The 14,594-nt window shown below is 46.7% G+C and overlaps 3 protein-coding genes and 1 pseudogene across 4 annotated transcripts; 2 read left to right on the top strand and 2 right to left on the bottom strand.

Annotated features, from left to right (window-relative positions):
• The first annotated feature begins 134 nt into the window (after window positions 1-134).
• Window positions 135-5,082, top strand: LOC104799861 (splicing factor 3B subunit 1). Of its 2 annotated transcripts, none has more exons than XM_010522546.2 (3): window positions 135-237; window positions 367-663; window positions 1,425-5,082. In XM_010522546.2, exons 2-3 carry the CDS (start codon window positions 402-404, stop codon window positions 4,967-4,969), a joined length of 3,807 nt encoding a protein of 1,268 aa, XP_010520848.1. In that variant the 5' UTR covers window positions 135-237; window positions 367-401; the 3' UTR covers window positions 4,970-5,082. The 2 variants fall into 2 exon arrangements, with proteins under 2 accessions (XP_010520848.1, XP_010520843.1); XM_010522541.2 differs by having other exon boundaries at window positions 367-1,357; window positions 2,119-5,082.
• On the bottom strand, window positions 5,041-7,505 carry LOC104799874 (dicarboxylate transporter 2.2, chloroplastic). The gene is made up of 4 exons (XM_010522553.2): window positions 6,530-7,505; window positions 5,898-6,211; window positions 5,368-5,816; window positions 5,041-5,277 (listed from the first exon to the last, which is right to left on the bottom strand). Exons 1-4 carry the CDS (start codon window positions 7,325-7,327, stop codon window positions 5,162-5,164), a joined length of 1,677 nt encoding a protein of 558 aa, XP_010520855.1. The 5' UTR covers window positions 7,328-7,505; the 3' UTR covers window positions 5,041-5,161.
• Window positions 7,506-7,728: 223 nt separating this feature from the next.
• On the bottom strand, window positions 7,729-10,650 carry LOC104799878 (dicarboxylate transporter 2.1, chloroplastic). Its single transcript, XM_010522560.2, has 4 exons — window positions 9,718-10,650; window positions 8,752-9,065; window positions 8,165-8,613; window positions 7,729-8,082 (listed from the first exon to the last, which is right to left on the bottom strand). The coding sequence occupies exons 1-4, from the start codon at window positions 10,531-10,533 to the stop codon at window positions 7,967-7,969; spliced, it is 1,695 nt and encodes a 564-aa protein (XP_010520862.1). The 5' UTR covers window positions 10,534-10,650; the 3' UTR covers window positions 7,729-7,966.
• Window positions 10,651-12,597: 1,947 nt separating this feature from the next.
• LOC104799854 lies at window positions 12,598-14,188 on the top strand (annotated as a pseudogene).
• Window positions 14,189-14,594: the final 406 nt, after the last annotated feature.

Below are 14,594 nucleotides of genomic sequence, written 5' to 3'. Positions count from 1 at the left end.
TTTATTGGGTTTAATTTGGGTCAAACCCGATTCGAGAAAATTGTCATTTAGCCCAAATTTAAAGGCCCCTAAATTCGGGTAAAAACCCGAACCGGAACCAGATCCGACTCGCCCTGTCGGTTGTCTCTCCATTTTATATTTTTTATGGCTGTGTTAGAGCAGTGTTATCTTCCAAAACCCTAAATCCTTTTCTCCATCGGATTCTTCTTACAGACCAGTTTCGATTACCTTTCAAAGGTAAGTTCGTCGTGTTTTCTCTTTGGAGAATTTATTGGTTTCTCCGATGTTGTGTTTTTTCCCCTGAATTCATTTGTGCGGTTTTCCAATTTGATAGTTTTCTAATCGCTTTCATTTCGAATTTCTAAGATTGTTGTTCGTAGAAGCTTCGATAGCTATCGAACATGGCGTCTGTAGATCCGGAGATCACCAAAACGCAAGAGGAGAGGCGGAAGATGGAGCAGGAGCTCGCGTCCCTCACTTCGCTAACTTTCGATCGCGATCTGTACGGAGGCACTGACCGTGATGCCTACGTGACTTCAATCCCCGTGGTCGACGAGGAAGATGCGAATCCGGACCCTGCCGGGTCGGAAGTGGCGCGGCGGCTTGCGTCTTACACTGCTCCGAAGTCGCTTCTCAATGATGTGGCCCGTAGTCAGGGCGAAGATGACGATGGAGGGTTTAAAGCAAGGAAGAGTATTGCAGACAGAGAGGATGACTATAGGAGGAAGAGACTCAATCGGGTTTTGTCTCCGGACAGAAATGATCCGTTTGCGATGGGAGAGAAGACGCCGGATCCAAGTATTAGAACTTACGCGGATCACATGAAGGAAACAGCATTGCAGAAAGAGAGGGAGGAGACTATGAGGCTTATTGCTAAGAAAAAGAAAGAGGAAGAAGAAGCCGCGGAAAAGGGACAGAAAGAATCTGCTCCTGCTGCTGCTCAGCCGAAGAGGAGGAACCGATGGGATCAGTCGGAAGATGATGGTGGTGCCGCAGCTGTGAAGAAGGCTAAGTCAACTTCGGATTGGGACTTACCGGATGCGGCTCCAGGGATCGGGCGGTGGGATGCAACACCGACTCCAGGGAGAGTTTCTGATGCCACCCCATCTGCTGGGCGTAGGAATAGATGGGACGAGACGCCGACTCCTGGTCGTGTGACAGACTCTGACGCCACACCAGCTGGTGGGGTTACTCCCGGTGCGACGCCTGCAGGAGTTACTTGGGATGCGACTCCAAAAGGACTTGCTACTCCTACCCCGAAACGGCAACGTTCTAGGTGGGATGAGACACCAGCCACTATGGGCAGTGCTACACCCATGGCTGGAGCTACTCCAGCCGCTTACACTCCTGGTGTCACCCCTATCGGTGGGGGTGATCTGGCTACCCCCACACCAGGCCAGATTAATCTTCTAGTCAGGGCGAAGATGACGATGGAGGGTTTAAAGCAAGGAAGAGTATTGCAGACAGAGAGGATGACTATAGGAGGAAGAGACTCAATCGGGTTTTGTCTCCGGACAGAAATGATCCGTTTGCGATGGGAGAGAAGACGCCGGATCCAAGTATTAGAACTTACGCGGATCACATGAAGGAAACAGCATTGCAGAAAGAGAGGGAGGAGACTATGAGGCTTATTGCTAAGAAAAAGAAAGAGGAAGAAGAAGCCGCGGAAAAGGGACAGAAAGAATCTGCTCCTGCTGCTGCTCAGCCGAAGAGGAGGAACCGATGGGATCAGTCGGAAGATGATGGTGGTGCCGCAGCTGTGAAGAAGGCTAAGTCAACTTCGGATTGGGACTTACCGGATGCGGCTCCAGGGATCGGGCGGTGGGATGCAACACCGACTCCAGGGAGAGTTTCTGATGCCACCCCATCTGCTGGGCGTAGGAATAGATGGGACGAGACGCCGACTCCTGGTCGTGTGACAGACTCTGACGCCACACCAGCTGGTGGGGTTACTCCCGGTGCGACGCCTGCAGGAGTTACTTGGGATGCGACTCCAAAAGGACTTGCTACTCCTACCCCGAAACGGCAACGTTCTAGGTGGGATGAGACACCAGCCACTATGGGCAGTGCTACACCCATGGCTGGAGCTACTCCAGCCGCTTACACTCCTGGTGTCACCCCTATCGGTGGGGTTGATCTGGCTACCCCTACACCAGGCCAGATTAATCTTCGTGGCGCTCTCACGCCTGAACAGTACAATCTGTTGAGGTGGGAGAGGGATATCGAGGAGAGAAACAGGCCTTTGACTGATGAAGAGCTTGATGCTATGTTTCCTCAAGAGGGTTACAAGGTTCTTGAGCCACCTGCTTCATATGTTCCCATCCGAACCCCTGCGAGAAAACTTCTCGCAACACCAACACCCATGGCGACTCCTGGATACATTATTCCTGAAGAAAATCGTGGGCAGCAGTATGATGTGCCCAAGGAAGTTCCTGGCGGGTTGCCATTTATGAAACCTGAGGATTATCAGTATTTTGGAGCGTTATTGAATGAGGATGATGAAGAGGAGCTGTCCCCCGAGGAGCAGAAAGAGCGCAAGATAATGAAACTGTTGTTGAAGGTTAAAAATGGAACGCCTCCCCAGAGGAAAACGGCCCTGAGGCAGCTTACTGACAAGGCTCGTGAATTGGGCGCTGGTCCTTTGTTTAATAAGATTTTGCCTTTGCTCATGCAACCCACTTTGGAAGATCAAGAGAGGCATCTGTTGGTCAAAGTGATTGATAGGATTCTGTATAAATTGGATGAGTTGGTAAGGCCTTTTGTCCACAAAATTCTTGTTGTCATCGAGCCTTTGTTGATTGATGAAGATTATTATGCACGTGTGGAAGGAAGAGAGATTATTTCTAACCTTAGCAAGGCTGCTGGTTTAGCTACCATGATTGCTGCTATGCGTCCTGATATTGACAACATTGATGAATATGTGAGGAACACAACCGCTAGAGCTTTCAGTGTCGTAGCTTCAGCACTTGGAATTCCTGCACTTTTGCCCTTCTTGAAAGCTGTGTGTCAGAGCAAGAAGTCATGGCAGGCACGTCATACTGGGATTAAGATTGTTCAGCAGATTGCTATCTTGATTGGTTGTGCTGTTCTACCTCATCTAAGGTCTCTAGTCGAAATTATTGAACACGGGCTCAATGATGAAAATCAGAAGGTGAGGACTATTACTGCTTTGTCTCTTGCTGCCCTTGCCGAGGCATCTGCGCCATATGGTATCGAGAGCTTTGACTCTGTCCTGAAGCCTCTGTGGAAAGGTATCAGATCACACCGCGGTAAGGTATTGGCTGCTTTCTTGAAGGCAATTGGTTTCATCATCCCATTGATGGATGCTATATATGCTAGCTACTATACAAAAGAAGTGATGGTTATTCTGATCCGGGAGTTCCAGTCTCCTGACGAGGAGATGAAGAAGATTGTCCTCAAGGTGGTGAAGCAGTGTGTGAGTACAGAGGGTGTCGAAGCTGATTATATTCGCAGCGATATTCTCCCCGAGTTCTTCAGGCACTTCTGGGTAAGGAGAATGGCGCTGGACAGGAGAAACTATAAACAGCTCGTTGAAACTACCGTAGAGATTGCAAACAAGGTTGGGGTCGCTGATATCGTAGGGAGAGTTGTCGAAGATCTTAAAGACGAGAGTGAGCCCTACAGACGTATGGTTATGGAGACAATCGATAAGGTTGTCACGAACCTGGGGGCATCTGATATCGACGCTAGATTGGAGGAATTGCTCATCGACGGAATTCTTTACGCTTTCCAAGAGCAGACCAGTGACGATGCTAATGTGATGCTTAACGGGTTTGGTGCAGTTGTGAATGCTCTAGGACAGCGAGTGAAGCCATACCTTCCACAGATTTGTGGTACCATCAAGTGGCGATTGAACAACAAGAGCGCAAAGGTAAGACAGCAGGCTGCCGATCTTATTTCTAGAATAGCGGTTGTAATGAAGCAATGTGGAGAGGAACAGCTGATGGGCCATCTCGGTGTTGTCCTGTACGAATATCTCGGAGAAGAGTACCCGGAAGTCTTGGGATCGATTCTTGGAGCCCTCAAATCTATCGTTAACGTGATTGGTATGACGAAGATGACTCCTCCCATTAAGGACTTGCTTCCGAGATTGACCCCGATCTTGAAGAACAGGCACGAGAAGGTGCAAGAGAACTGTATCGATCTCGTTGGTAGGATCGCCGATCGTGGTGCCGAGTTTGTTCCGGCCAGGGAGTGGATGAGAATCTGTTTTGAGCTTCTTGAAATGCTCAAGGCCCACAAGAAGGGAATCCGTCGTGCCACTGTCAATACCTTTGGATACATTGCCAAAGCCATTGGACCACAAGATGTATTGGCAACGCTGTTGAACAATCTCAAAGTCCAAGAACGTCAGAACCGTGTCTGTACAACCGTGGCAATCGCCATCGTGGCGGAAACATGTTCTCCCTTCACAGTCCTACCGGCACTGATGAACGAGTACCGTGTCCCCGAGCTTAATGTCCAGAATGGCGTCCTGAAGTCACTCTCCTTCCTGTTTGAGTACATTGGCGAGATGGGCAAAGACTACATATATGCAGTGACGCCATTGCTGGAGGACGCGCTCATGGACAGAGACCTGGTTCACAGGCAGACGGCAGCATCGGCCGTGAAGCACATGGCGTTGGGCGTGGCTGGTCTGGGATGTGAAGACGCATTGGTCCATTTACTGAACTATGTATGGCCCAACATATTTGAGACGTCGCCTCACGTGATAAACGCAGTGATGGAGGCCATAGAAGGGATGAGAGTGGCATTGGGCTCGGCCGTCGTGCTTAACTATTGCCTGCAGGGGCTGTTCCATCCGGCTCGGAAGGTCAGGGAAGTGTACTGGAAGATCTACAACTCGCTTTATATCGGCGGTCAGGATGCGCTGGTGGCGGCCTACCCGATTCTCGAGGACGAGCAGAACAATGTCTACAGTCGACCCGAGCTTATGATGTTCATCTAACACATGTCCGATTCACTTTTGTCCTGTCTTGTCTACGGTGTCTAGTTTGTAGTTTTGTGCAAAACTCTCCGAGGAAAAACAGCATTATCCTATGTATTGTGTTGTCTGGTGAATGTGGCTGAAAATGGTTACAGGAAATTGCAATGTACATACAACCAAAATACGAACAGACAATCAAATCAAACGACAACCTTAATAAAGACCCAAGAATTTCCACCAGAAGGATCCGACAACTCCCCAGATGACGGCTTGAACAAGACCCATTATGAACCCCACTCTGAACATATCTCTCAGATCAATGTACCCAGCTGCAGCATCAAACCAAAGTCCAGATGAAATAACACAAACACAAGCATTGTGAAAAGAACAAGAATGAGCATACAGATACAGATACATACCTCCATAGTACAGAGCGGCTGGGCCGCTGCTGTAATGGGTCAAGGCGCCGAAGAGATTGTTGTTGAAGGCCAAGCAAAGGGCGGCTAGAACTGTTGGAACCCCGGCCGCTAGCTGCATGGCGAGAAAAGCAGGGTAGAGAGCTCCGGCATGGCCGGTTTGGCTGGCGAACAGGTAGTGGAGGAAGAAATAAGAGCCCTGGAGAATTGCAAAGGATGCCGGCCAGCTCAGCGTCAGAGATTGGAGCATTTTGGCTACACAGTCCGACATCCATGCCACAACGCCAAGGTTCGTCAGCTGTCCTGCCATCCCCACCAAGACAGCGAACCAAGTGAGCGAGTCCCATGCCGTTTTGTCGCTTAGGCAGTCATCCCAATTGACTACGCCCATCAGTAGAAGCGTGCATAGCCCTACCATGGCAGCTACCACGCTCGGTATTCCCACCGCCTCACTGCATACAACAGTCACCATATCCTTCAATGCTCAGCGAGAAAACAGCTCACAGAATTGGTAAAGGATTTCCGTTTCTCACCCGAAGACCCAGAGAGATACAGTAAGAACCATGGAACCGAGCATGGTCCACTCATTTCTCGTGATAGGACCCAACTGTTGCAGCTTTCTTGCGGCGACGATGGGGGCATCTGGTGTATGTTTCATCTCGGGAGGATATAGCTTATATACGATCAGTGGGGTACAAAGAAGAGATACGAATGCAGGGAGACTCGCAATCTTAAACCAAGAAACCCATGGATTTGCAAACACGACACCGAGCTCCCTTGCTAATTTGAGGCAGAGCAAGTTCTGTGCTGCCGAAGTCAGGAGAAGTGCTCCACTGCTTCCGGCACACTGCCACAGATCAAACAAGAACATGTTTAAAAGTCTAGTTCATCGAGATGCTAGAGCATCTACATATAAACCCCAACTCTATATGAAATCGCTGAAGCAATCTATGAGCTCATTCTGAGTGCAGCATATGTTAAGAGAGAGATCAAAGGATTGCAAGCTACAACCAAGAATCGGAACCGAACTAGTTCAAGAGCTGTTCCTAACTCCATGTCTGGACGTGAAACATGACTCAATCAATGGCATAATCACGTGAAATCGTGTAGAATCTTCCATATTGTTTGATCCTATACTCAGATATATCGGGAAAGTCCTATGAACCTGCAACTGAGATTGCAGAAGGAAAGCACCCAACTTTCTCGACGAGGGGTCCCCAGGCATGCTTCCGGCGGAGAGCGAGAGGGACTTGATCACCGGCAAGAAAACGCCGCCAGCTCTGGCCGTCGTCGCCGGCATTATCAGACCCATCAAGGCCTCACAAAACGTGAGCCCGTACGAAAGACCCAATGTGCTTTTCCCCAACCACTTGACGAAGTACGTCGCGATTCTGTCGCCGAGCCCTGTCTTGATGAACCCACGAGCGAAGAAGAAGGAAATGGCGATCAGCCAGATGAGCTCGTTCGTGAAGGCGCCGAAGGCGGTGGCGAAGGGCAGAGTCCTGGTCACGACGGAGACCGTGAGTCCGATGAAAGCCCATGCCCCGACCGGTAGAGGACCCAGCACGAGACCCGCGACGGTGAACAGAAAAACCGAGAGCAATTGCCACGCTTGTGACGTCACCTGAGCGGGTCTAGGGATCAGGAACCGAACGGAGAGACCGATCAAGACGGAGAAGAGGAGAGGGAGGAGCTTGGCCCCTTGCGGCGATACCAACGACGTATCCGGCGGTTTCCCGGCATCATTTCGCGGCGAAGCGGGGGCGGAGGAGGATGCGCGGGTAGTGAAGCGGATACGCTTGACGAGAGGGGAGCAGAAGGAGAGTGATCGTACGGAAGGTGAAGAGTAACGGTGGGAGGGTACGGCGATTGACGGCGGGAGAAGCGGTGAGGGTTTGACGGAAAGGCGGCGGAGAGAGAGGCGAGAGGCGGCGGAGAGGGGACGGAGAGCCAAACCCTCCATCGCCGGAGAGAAGGTGAGAATTCTCCGATCAGAGTGAGTGAGGTGGTTGTCTCTCCCGAGATGAGTTAGGACACTGGAGGGAAGAATTCGATACTCTCAACCCTTTCGTCCGCTGAATCTCCGCCATAGATACTACATGATACTACATGATGATGATGATGATGATGATGATGATGATTGTGGCTACAACTCAACTTATGCATGCTAATCCGTGAATCGATCTTGGATTCTCTGATCGTCAAGTTTAGATTCTTCATTAACAACTCTCCCCTACATTTTCAGACACTTTCCGCTTTGGACCCCCACATTTTTTCACGGCGAAATTTACACCCCAGCCGTCGCGTCAGTCGTTTGGACGGGACGATTATTATAACTACAACTTAGAACTGTTGTCTCTACCGGGAAAAAAAAAAGTTTTATTTTTTTCATATTTCGAACAAATTCGGACAGATCTCTCGTCTGCTTCAACTCTGTATCTACGCGACAAAGAATGTCCGATCTCTATCGCCAAACCCAGAAGACCAGAAATGATCAACAATGGAGAGACAGAGGCAAATGTCTTGTCAGTTCCTTCTCAAGATTTCTGGTATATAAAATCTTGGATGACTTACCGTTTCTTAATCACAGAGTTTAAGATTCTCAGTATAGACCCAAAAATTTCCACCAGAACGTCCCTACTACTCCCCATATGACCGCGTTGATGAACGCCATCACGAATCCCATCTTGAACACGTCCGGAAGATCGACATAACCCGCTGCCATCGAAATCAAAACAGATCACATTTTAACATTCGATGATCCCCAAGAACAGAACCGGCAAACTGTTTTGTAACGTACCTCCGTAGTAAACAGCGGCTTGGCCACTACTGTAATGCGTCAATGCGCCAAAGAGATTGGTGTTGTAAGCCAAAGCAAGTGCTGCGAGGATTCCCGGAACGCCGGCCGCTAAGTGCATTGCGAGGAAAGCAGAGTAGAGAGCTCCTACATGACCCGTCTGGCTGGCGAATAGATAGTGGATGAAGAAATACGCGGCCTGTAGAACTCCGAACGCGGCTGGCCATCCCAACGAGAGAGATTGCAGGAGTTTGGCCACACAATCCGACATCCATGTCACCACACCGAGGTTCGTCAGCTGTCCTGCCATTCCCACCAAGACTGCAAACCAAGCCAGCGTGTCCCATGCTGATTTCTCGCTAAGGCAGTCGTCCCATTCGAGGACGCCCAGAAGAAGAAGTATGGATAACCCGATCATGGCAGCTACAACACTCGGTATTCCAAGAGCCTCTCTGCAGTGCACATACATATTCAGAAAAAGATTATAAAAACGCCAAAGATGCAAACTTTGAGGCAATACGTACACATAGTTACAACCAGGTGGTCCATCTGAGGATAGAAATGAAATGAAGAGAATCTAAAGAACTCACCCACAGACCCAGAGAGACACAGCCAGAAGCATAGTGCTAACCATGATCAACTCATTCCTTGTGACAGGGCCCATCTGCTCGAGCTTCTTGGCAGCGATAGCAGGGGCTTCGGGTGTGTCTTTGGTTTCGGGAGGATAAAGCTTGTACAGGACTAGCGGAGTACAGAGAAGCGATAGAATTGCGGGCAAACTAGCAGCCTTGAACCAAGAAACCCATGGGCTTGAAAGCACTACTCCAAGCTCCTCAGCCAATTTCAGGCACAGCAAATTTTGTGCTGCGGCAGTCAAGAAAAGGGCACTGGAGTTGCCGGCACACTGTCACGAATCAGAAGAGAATAAGAACTGGTATGAAAAAGCTTGACAGGTTGAAGATTGGAATGAAAACCAAACACTCAAGAACATGTCAGTACACTCAAGTAGGACATAGAGAGTGTGGAAGACAAGACCTGATAGAGAACAAAATTCTATAGCGGCCAATACAGCCGACAAGAAGAACCATATAAAATTCAACAACAAATGCCACATTAAATGCAGTAGAGTAATGACAGCAAATACAGGGAATATATTCCCAGCAAGACATATTAAACTGGTGCAAACCACAAATTAATCCAATCCCCTCTCACATTTCTTCTCTAATTTGCTCTTAAAATGTAGATGTCTTGGGTCACTGAAGCAAAGCTCCTGGTCTTTGTCAACTTAAAAGGACTGATTCTACATTGTTAATGCATATGAACATCTTCAGACACATCTGAACAGAAAAAGACAGACACAGCTGTACTGAAACAGTGTTCCCAGTGCGATCCATCAGTTCTAGTTCGATCAAAGTAATGTACTTGTACCGTCAGCAAAATGTCCAGACACAGATAGGAGCCAATACTAGTAATAGTTTTTTCTAACATCGATGTTACCGAAGATGGAAACTTTGTACAATTCACCTGACCAGATCGGCAGCACAAACAACACTAACCTGAAACTGAGACTGGATCAGGAAAGAGCCCAATTTCCTCGACGACGAATCACCGGGTTTACTCCCCGCCGAGAGCGACAGTGACTTGATGATTGGCAAGAAAATTCCGCCGGCTCTAGCCGTCGTGCTGGGCATTGCCGGAGCAATCAGGGCTTCACTCAGAGTCAGCCCATAAGACAGACCAAGCGTGCTCTTACCGAGCCACTTCACGAAGTAAGTGGCGATCCTGTCGCCGAGCCCTGTCTTGACAAACCCACGAGCGAAGAAGAAGGAAATGACAATCAGCCATATGACCTCGCTCGTGAACGCTGAGAACGCGGCGGCGAACGGCAGAGTCCGAGTGACGATCGAGGTGGTGAGGCCGATGAAAGCCCACGCGCCGACGGGGAGAGGGCTGAGGACGAGACCAGCGATTGTGGAGAGGAAGATCGAGAGCAATTGCCAACCTTGAGGCGTGACACCCTCCGGTTTCGGAACCGCGAAGCGGAGTACAAGGCCGACGGCGACGGAGAGGATCAAAGGGAGGATCTTAGCACTCTGAGAAGGCGGAGGAGAAGGGGGTTTCGGCGGCGGCGATACATCGGCACTCGGGGGCGTCGCGGAGGCGCGTGGGGAGAAACGCGAACAGGGTCTGATGAGAGAGAAGGAGGAGATGGAAGTGGGTTTGAAGGAGAGAGATCGGACGGCGGGGAGAGAAGGGAGAGAGACGGAGGGAGACGGAGATCTGCGGCGGAGGAGAGAGAGGCGGGGGAAAGATGCGGTGGCGGTGGCGGTGGTGGTGGAGGAGGAGAGAGAACGAAGGGCTAAGCTCTCCATCGCCGCCGTGGAGAGTGATGAACGATGAGTGAATGGTGGAGAAAATGGTGAGAGACCTGAGGCTGTGACTTACAACTTGTGAGCCCACACAAGCCTACATGCAAGTTTTGCTTCTCAAAGGTCACTCCTTTTTTTTAATATATATATATATATATATATATATATATATGTATCTATGTGCTGAAAGGGCATTTCTTGCGGCGGGTGGGATGAATAATTCAACCCAAAAAAAAGTCAACAAAACTTATTATTTATATGTCAAACCACCGAGTGCTTGTTTGAGGTCTTAATTGTTAAAACTTATTATTTATGTTGATAAATGCTTTTTTATTTTAATTCCATGGTCCGATAAATGTATAAAAATAAAATTGTTATATTTAATATGAGATTCTCAAACATAATTTTGAATTAGTATATGTAAAAAGATTCAATTTTGGAAAAAAAAAATATTTGCAACATCAAATGCGGAAAACTTGAAGACAAAAAGCTAATATTAAAACTAATTAAACAACAAATTTAAAATAGTGTTGTTTCCACATAAAACATATCAATTTTATAATAATCCAAATTCAATTTTTATACATTAGTATCTTTAAATTTATGATCTTTAAGTTTATATATCGAAACTATATTTGAAAAATACAAAAAATATAAATTATTAAGTTTTTTTAATACACTATTTTTTTTAATATACTTCATATAAAATTTACTCTCGTGTATATCTCATCCTACCACAGAAAAAAATGAAATGGGTGGGTTGGGCTCATATGGAATTATTAAATAATTTTTGTATAATATAAAGTACTGTATATGTATATATTAAACTGTGAACAAAAATCATTATCATCCATACATCATGGCTCATGACATCATCTCGAGACCATGCACAACCATGACAGAGATTTCTAAACACTGAACATGTATGACTATTTTGCCATTAGCATTTAATTATTTAAGTTATTTTCGGGTATTAAAAATATTCCTACACATAAATTACAATGTTTAATCTTCACAGGATCTCTTTCTGAAAAGAGTTCGGCGTGCAGGATGCGAGGAGAAGGGGAAGAACCGGCAAGAGTCTTAATCACCAAATCTCCGATTCATCGCTTTCAGTACCAAAGATCCTTCTACGTTGTTGTGATTCGCGAGTCGCCATCTTCATCGTCAACTAAACCATTGTTCTTCTCTACCGCTTCGCCGCAGTTTCTCACTCCTTCCAGCTTCTAATTCATCGGAGACGTAGTGGGTTTCTCAAAATTTCAGATTTTTCGAAGTGGGTACTTTGTTTAATTTGTGTGGGGAAGAGAAATGGCGTCGATCAGCGTCTCCTCTCCTTCTTCTTCATCTCCTTCAACCATGGCTCTTTCGCGTCCTCGGTGAGGATTTTTTATTTTTTATTTAAGCCCCTTTGGATTTCTTTTTCGCCCTTCATTTGGTTGGTGAGATTTTGCTGCTCATGTTCTTCGTTTACTTTCCCGGGCTCTTCCAATGGCATGGCATATTCTTCCGTCTCATGTAGATTTTCTGTCAATCTATTCCTCATCTCCACTGTCGATATGCTGTTCCTTGGATGTTGCTTGGAGAAACATATGTGTCGTCAATTCGAAGTGGGTATTCCGTGGTTTCAACTAGATGGAATTTCTAGGGTGGATCACGGCTTCTAGTTTGCATATCCGAGAAACGCTTGAATCTTATATTGTTGCCATGGAGTACATCGTATCGGTTTCCCATCCACTGGCCATGGCATTAAGACTGCTGGTAGAGTTAAGGCTGCAGTAGTTTCTAGAGAAGGTGATCTGTTGTCGAATGTCAATGGCAGTGCTGCTCTCTCAAACGAGGCTCCGACAGCATGATGATGAGTTTGATTTGGACTCGCTGACTGAAGGTTTCTCCTCAACCCCTGAGGCAATTGAAGATAATCCCCCAAGGAAAGGTTTGTCTGACTTAAACCATTTTCCTTCTACCTTTTTTGTTTTCCTTAATCGTCTTAATCTGAAGAAAAAAAAGTCCCTTGACTGGTTGCAATAGCTTGTGGTAGTTGTGGATGATGAAGATGGAGAAAACGAGGGGAGTTTGGTAATGGCAGCCCAGTTGGCAACACACTCGAGGCTATGGCTTTTATTGTGAAACATGAGATGGGAATAGTTTGTGGTTTGTGTGAGCATGAAAGAGGAAGACCTTCAGAGATTGTAGCTTCCTTTAATGGTAGACCAAAGAGAAAATGAGAAAAAGCTCTGTACAGCATTCACGGTGACTGTGGTAAGTACTTCGAAAAGTTCATTCTGGATGCTATATTTTTCAATATCACCACTGTTTTCATGTCTACTTTCTTGTTTTATAAATGACGATACCATTTGAACTTTCTCGGTATCAAGATCCATTTTGAATGGATCACGATGGTGATTTTACTGAATTTTCTGCTAACACATACTGATTACTCTGGTTTCTGTTTATCAGACATGTGTATCATTAAGGCTGCTTATGTTTATCTAATTTGCTGCTTGTAGTCTTGTTTAATAGGATGCGAAACAGGGGTTTCAGCTCGTGACCGGGCAACAACGATACGTGGCCCGAGGATTTCAACTGCCCTCGTCATATTTTCCCACTTATGTATTGCGAAGGTGGGGTTTTGAAAAGGGCTAGACATACTGAAGCATCTGTTTGATCTCGCTGTTTTAGCTGGACTGGATCCTGTTGGAGTTCTTTGTGAAAATTGCTGACGATGATGGTTCCATCCATGGCAAGGCTCAGAAGCTTCGTGAATTTGTTGCAGAGAACAACTTGAAGATCGTATAAATTGCTGATTTGATAAGGTAGGTACTGGAAACTTTTGACGGGTGGTCTGTTAATGGTGTACATTGTGTGAGCTGATGTTTAAAGCAACCCGAGATTTTAGGGAAGCGTGTTTGTGTGTTGATCTCGTCACATCCCCTTGCAAATTTTTAATCTAGCGTTCTTATTATTCTAACTTTGACAGGTATAAGAGGATAAGAGATAATAAACTCGTGGAACGTTCGTCTGCAGCTCGAATTCCGACAATGCGGGAACCATTCACGGCTTATTGCTACAGATCCGTAATAGACGGAATACATCGCGATGGTTAAGGGTGAGTGGTGCTGATACTTCTCTTCTTGGATTACTTTGGATTTAACTTTCAGACACTAAGTTTAGTTAGTAACATTCTCTAAGAGTTAAGAGATCAATTTGGATATCCCGCTGTTGGAAAGGCTGGTCGCTACGCCGTGGAAGCCAATGAAGAACTCTTCATATCTCACTGATTCGTCGACGGGTGCAGATACTCTGAGGGACCTGGGCGTAAGAACGATGAAACCGATGATGAACAAGCCGGCCAAGTACGTGGGGTTAAAGGGCTATGGCCTGAGCATTGTGGGGAGAGTCCCTCTCCTTAGTCTGATCACAAAGATACGTTGAAGCGAAGCGGACAACTTGTATGGCTTCAGATTCAATGGCAGCTTAGTTGAGAAGAAGACCAAGACCGATGATGCATAGGAAGAGCCGACAGAAGGAGAAGACTTCGATCTGTCTGATAATTTGCTGGATTGTGTTAGTTGATTGACATCTCGTCTGATAATTATTGCATTTGATTGCTACTGGTTTTGCAACTTGAGTGCTGCATCAGATTCCATGGATAGTTACTGAAACTTTATGATATAATATATATATATATATATAAAAACAAACCAGAATTCTTCGTCAAATCACTTTATGGGAGAGAGTTGGAAGAAAAGCGGAGAAAATTCATTAATACGAAGGAAATAAATAATAATGTGGACCCACCTGTCGCCGCGTGAAATCAGCATCATTAGATTTCCAAGTAATCGACCGTTACAATTACGGAAAAAAAATCATTTTTTATTATGACAACGGTCAGATCTCCTTTCCATCCAACGTCTCTTAAATAGCCACGTGTACATACACAACGCATCCATGACACCTGTCTAATATCCGTTGGCATCCGCGTTCTTTTTCTTTTCCTCGCTAGCTGGCCTAAACAAGTCTTCACCGTCAGATTTTCCTGGCTTCTCATTTCTTTAGATCCA

This window comes from Tarenaya hassleriana, unplaced genomic scaffold (assembly GCF_000463585.1).
Source record: "Tarenaya hassleriana unplaced genomic scaffold, ASM46358v1 Cleome10, whole genome shotgun sequence".
Lineage (NCBI taxonomy): Eukaryota > Viridiplantae > Streptophyta > Magnoliopsida > Brassicales > Cleomaceae > Tarenaya > Tarenaya hassleriana.
This window is presented reverse-complemented; position numbering and strand designations above follow the sequence as displayed.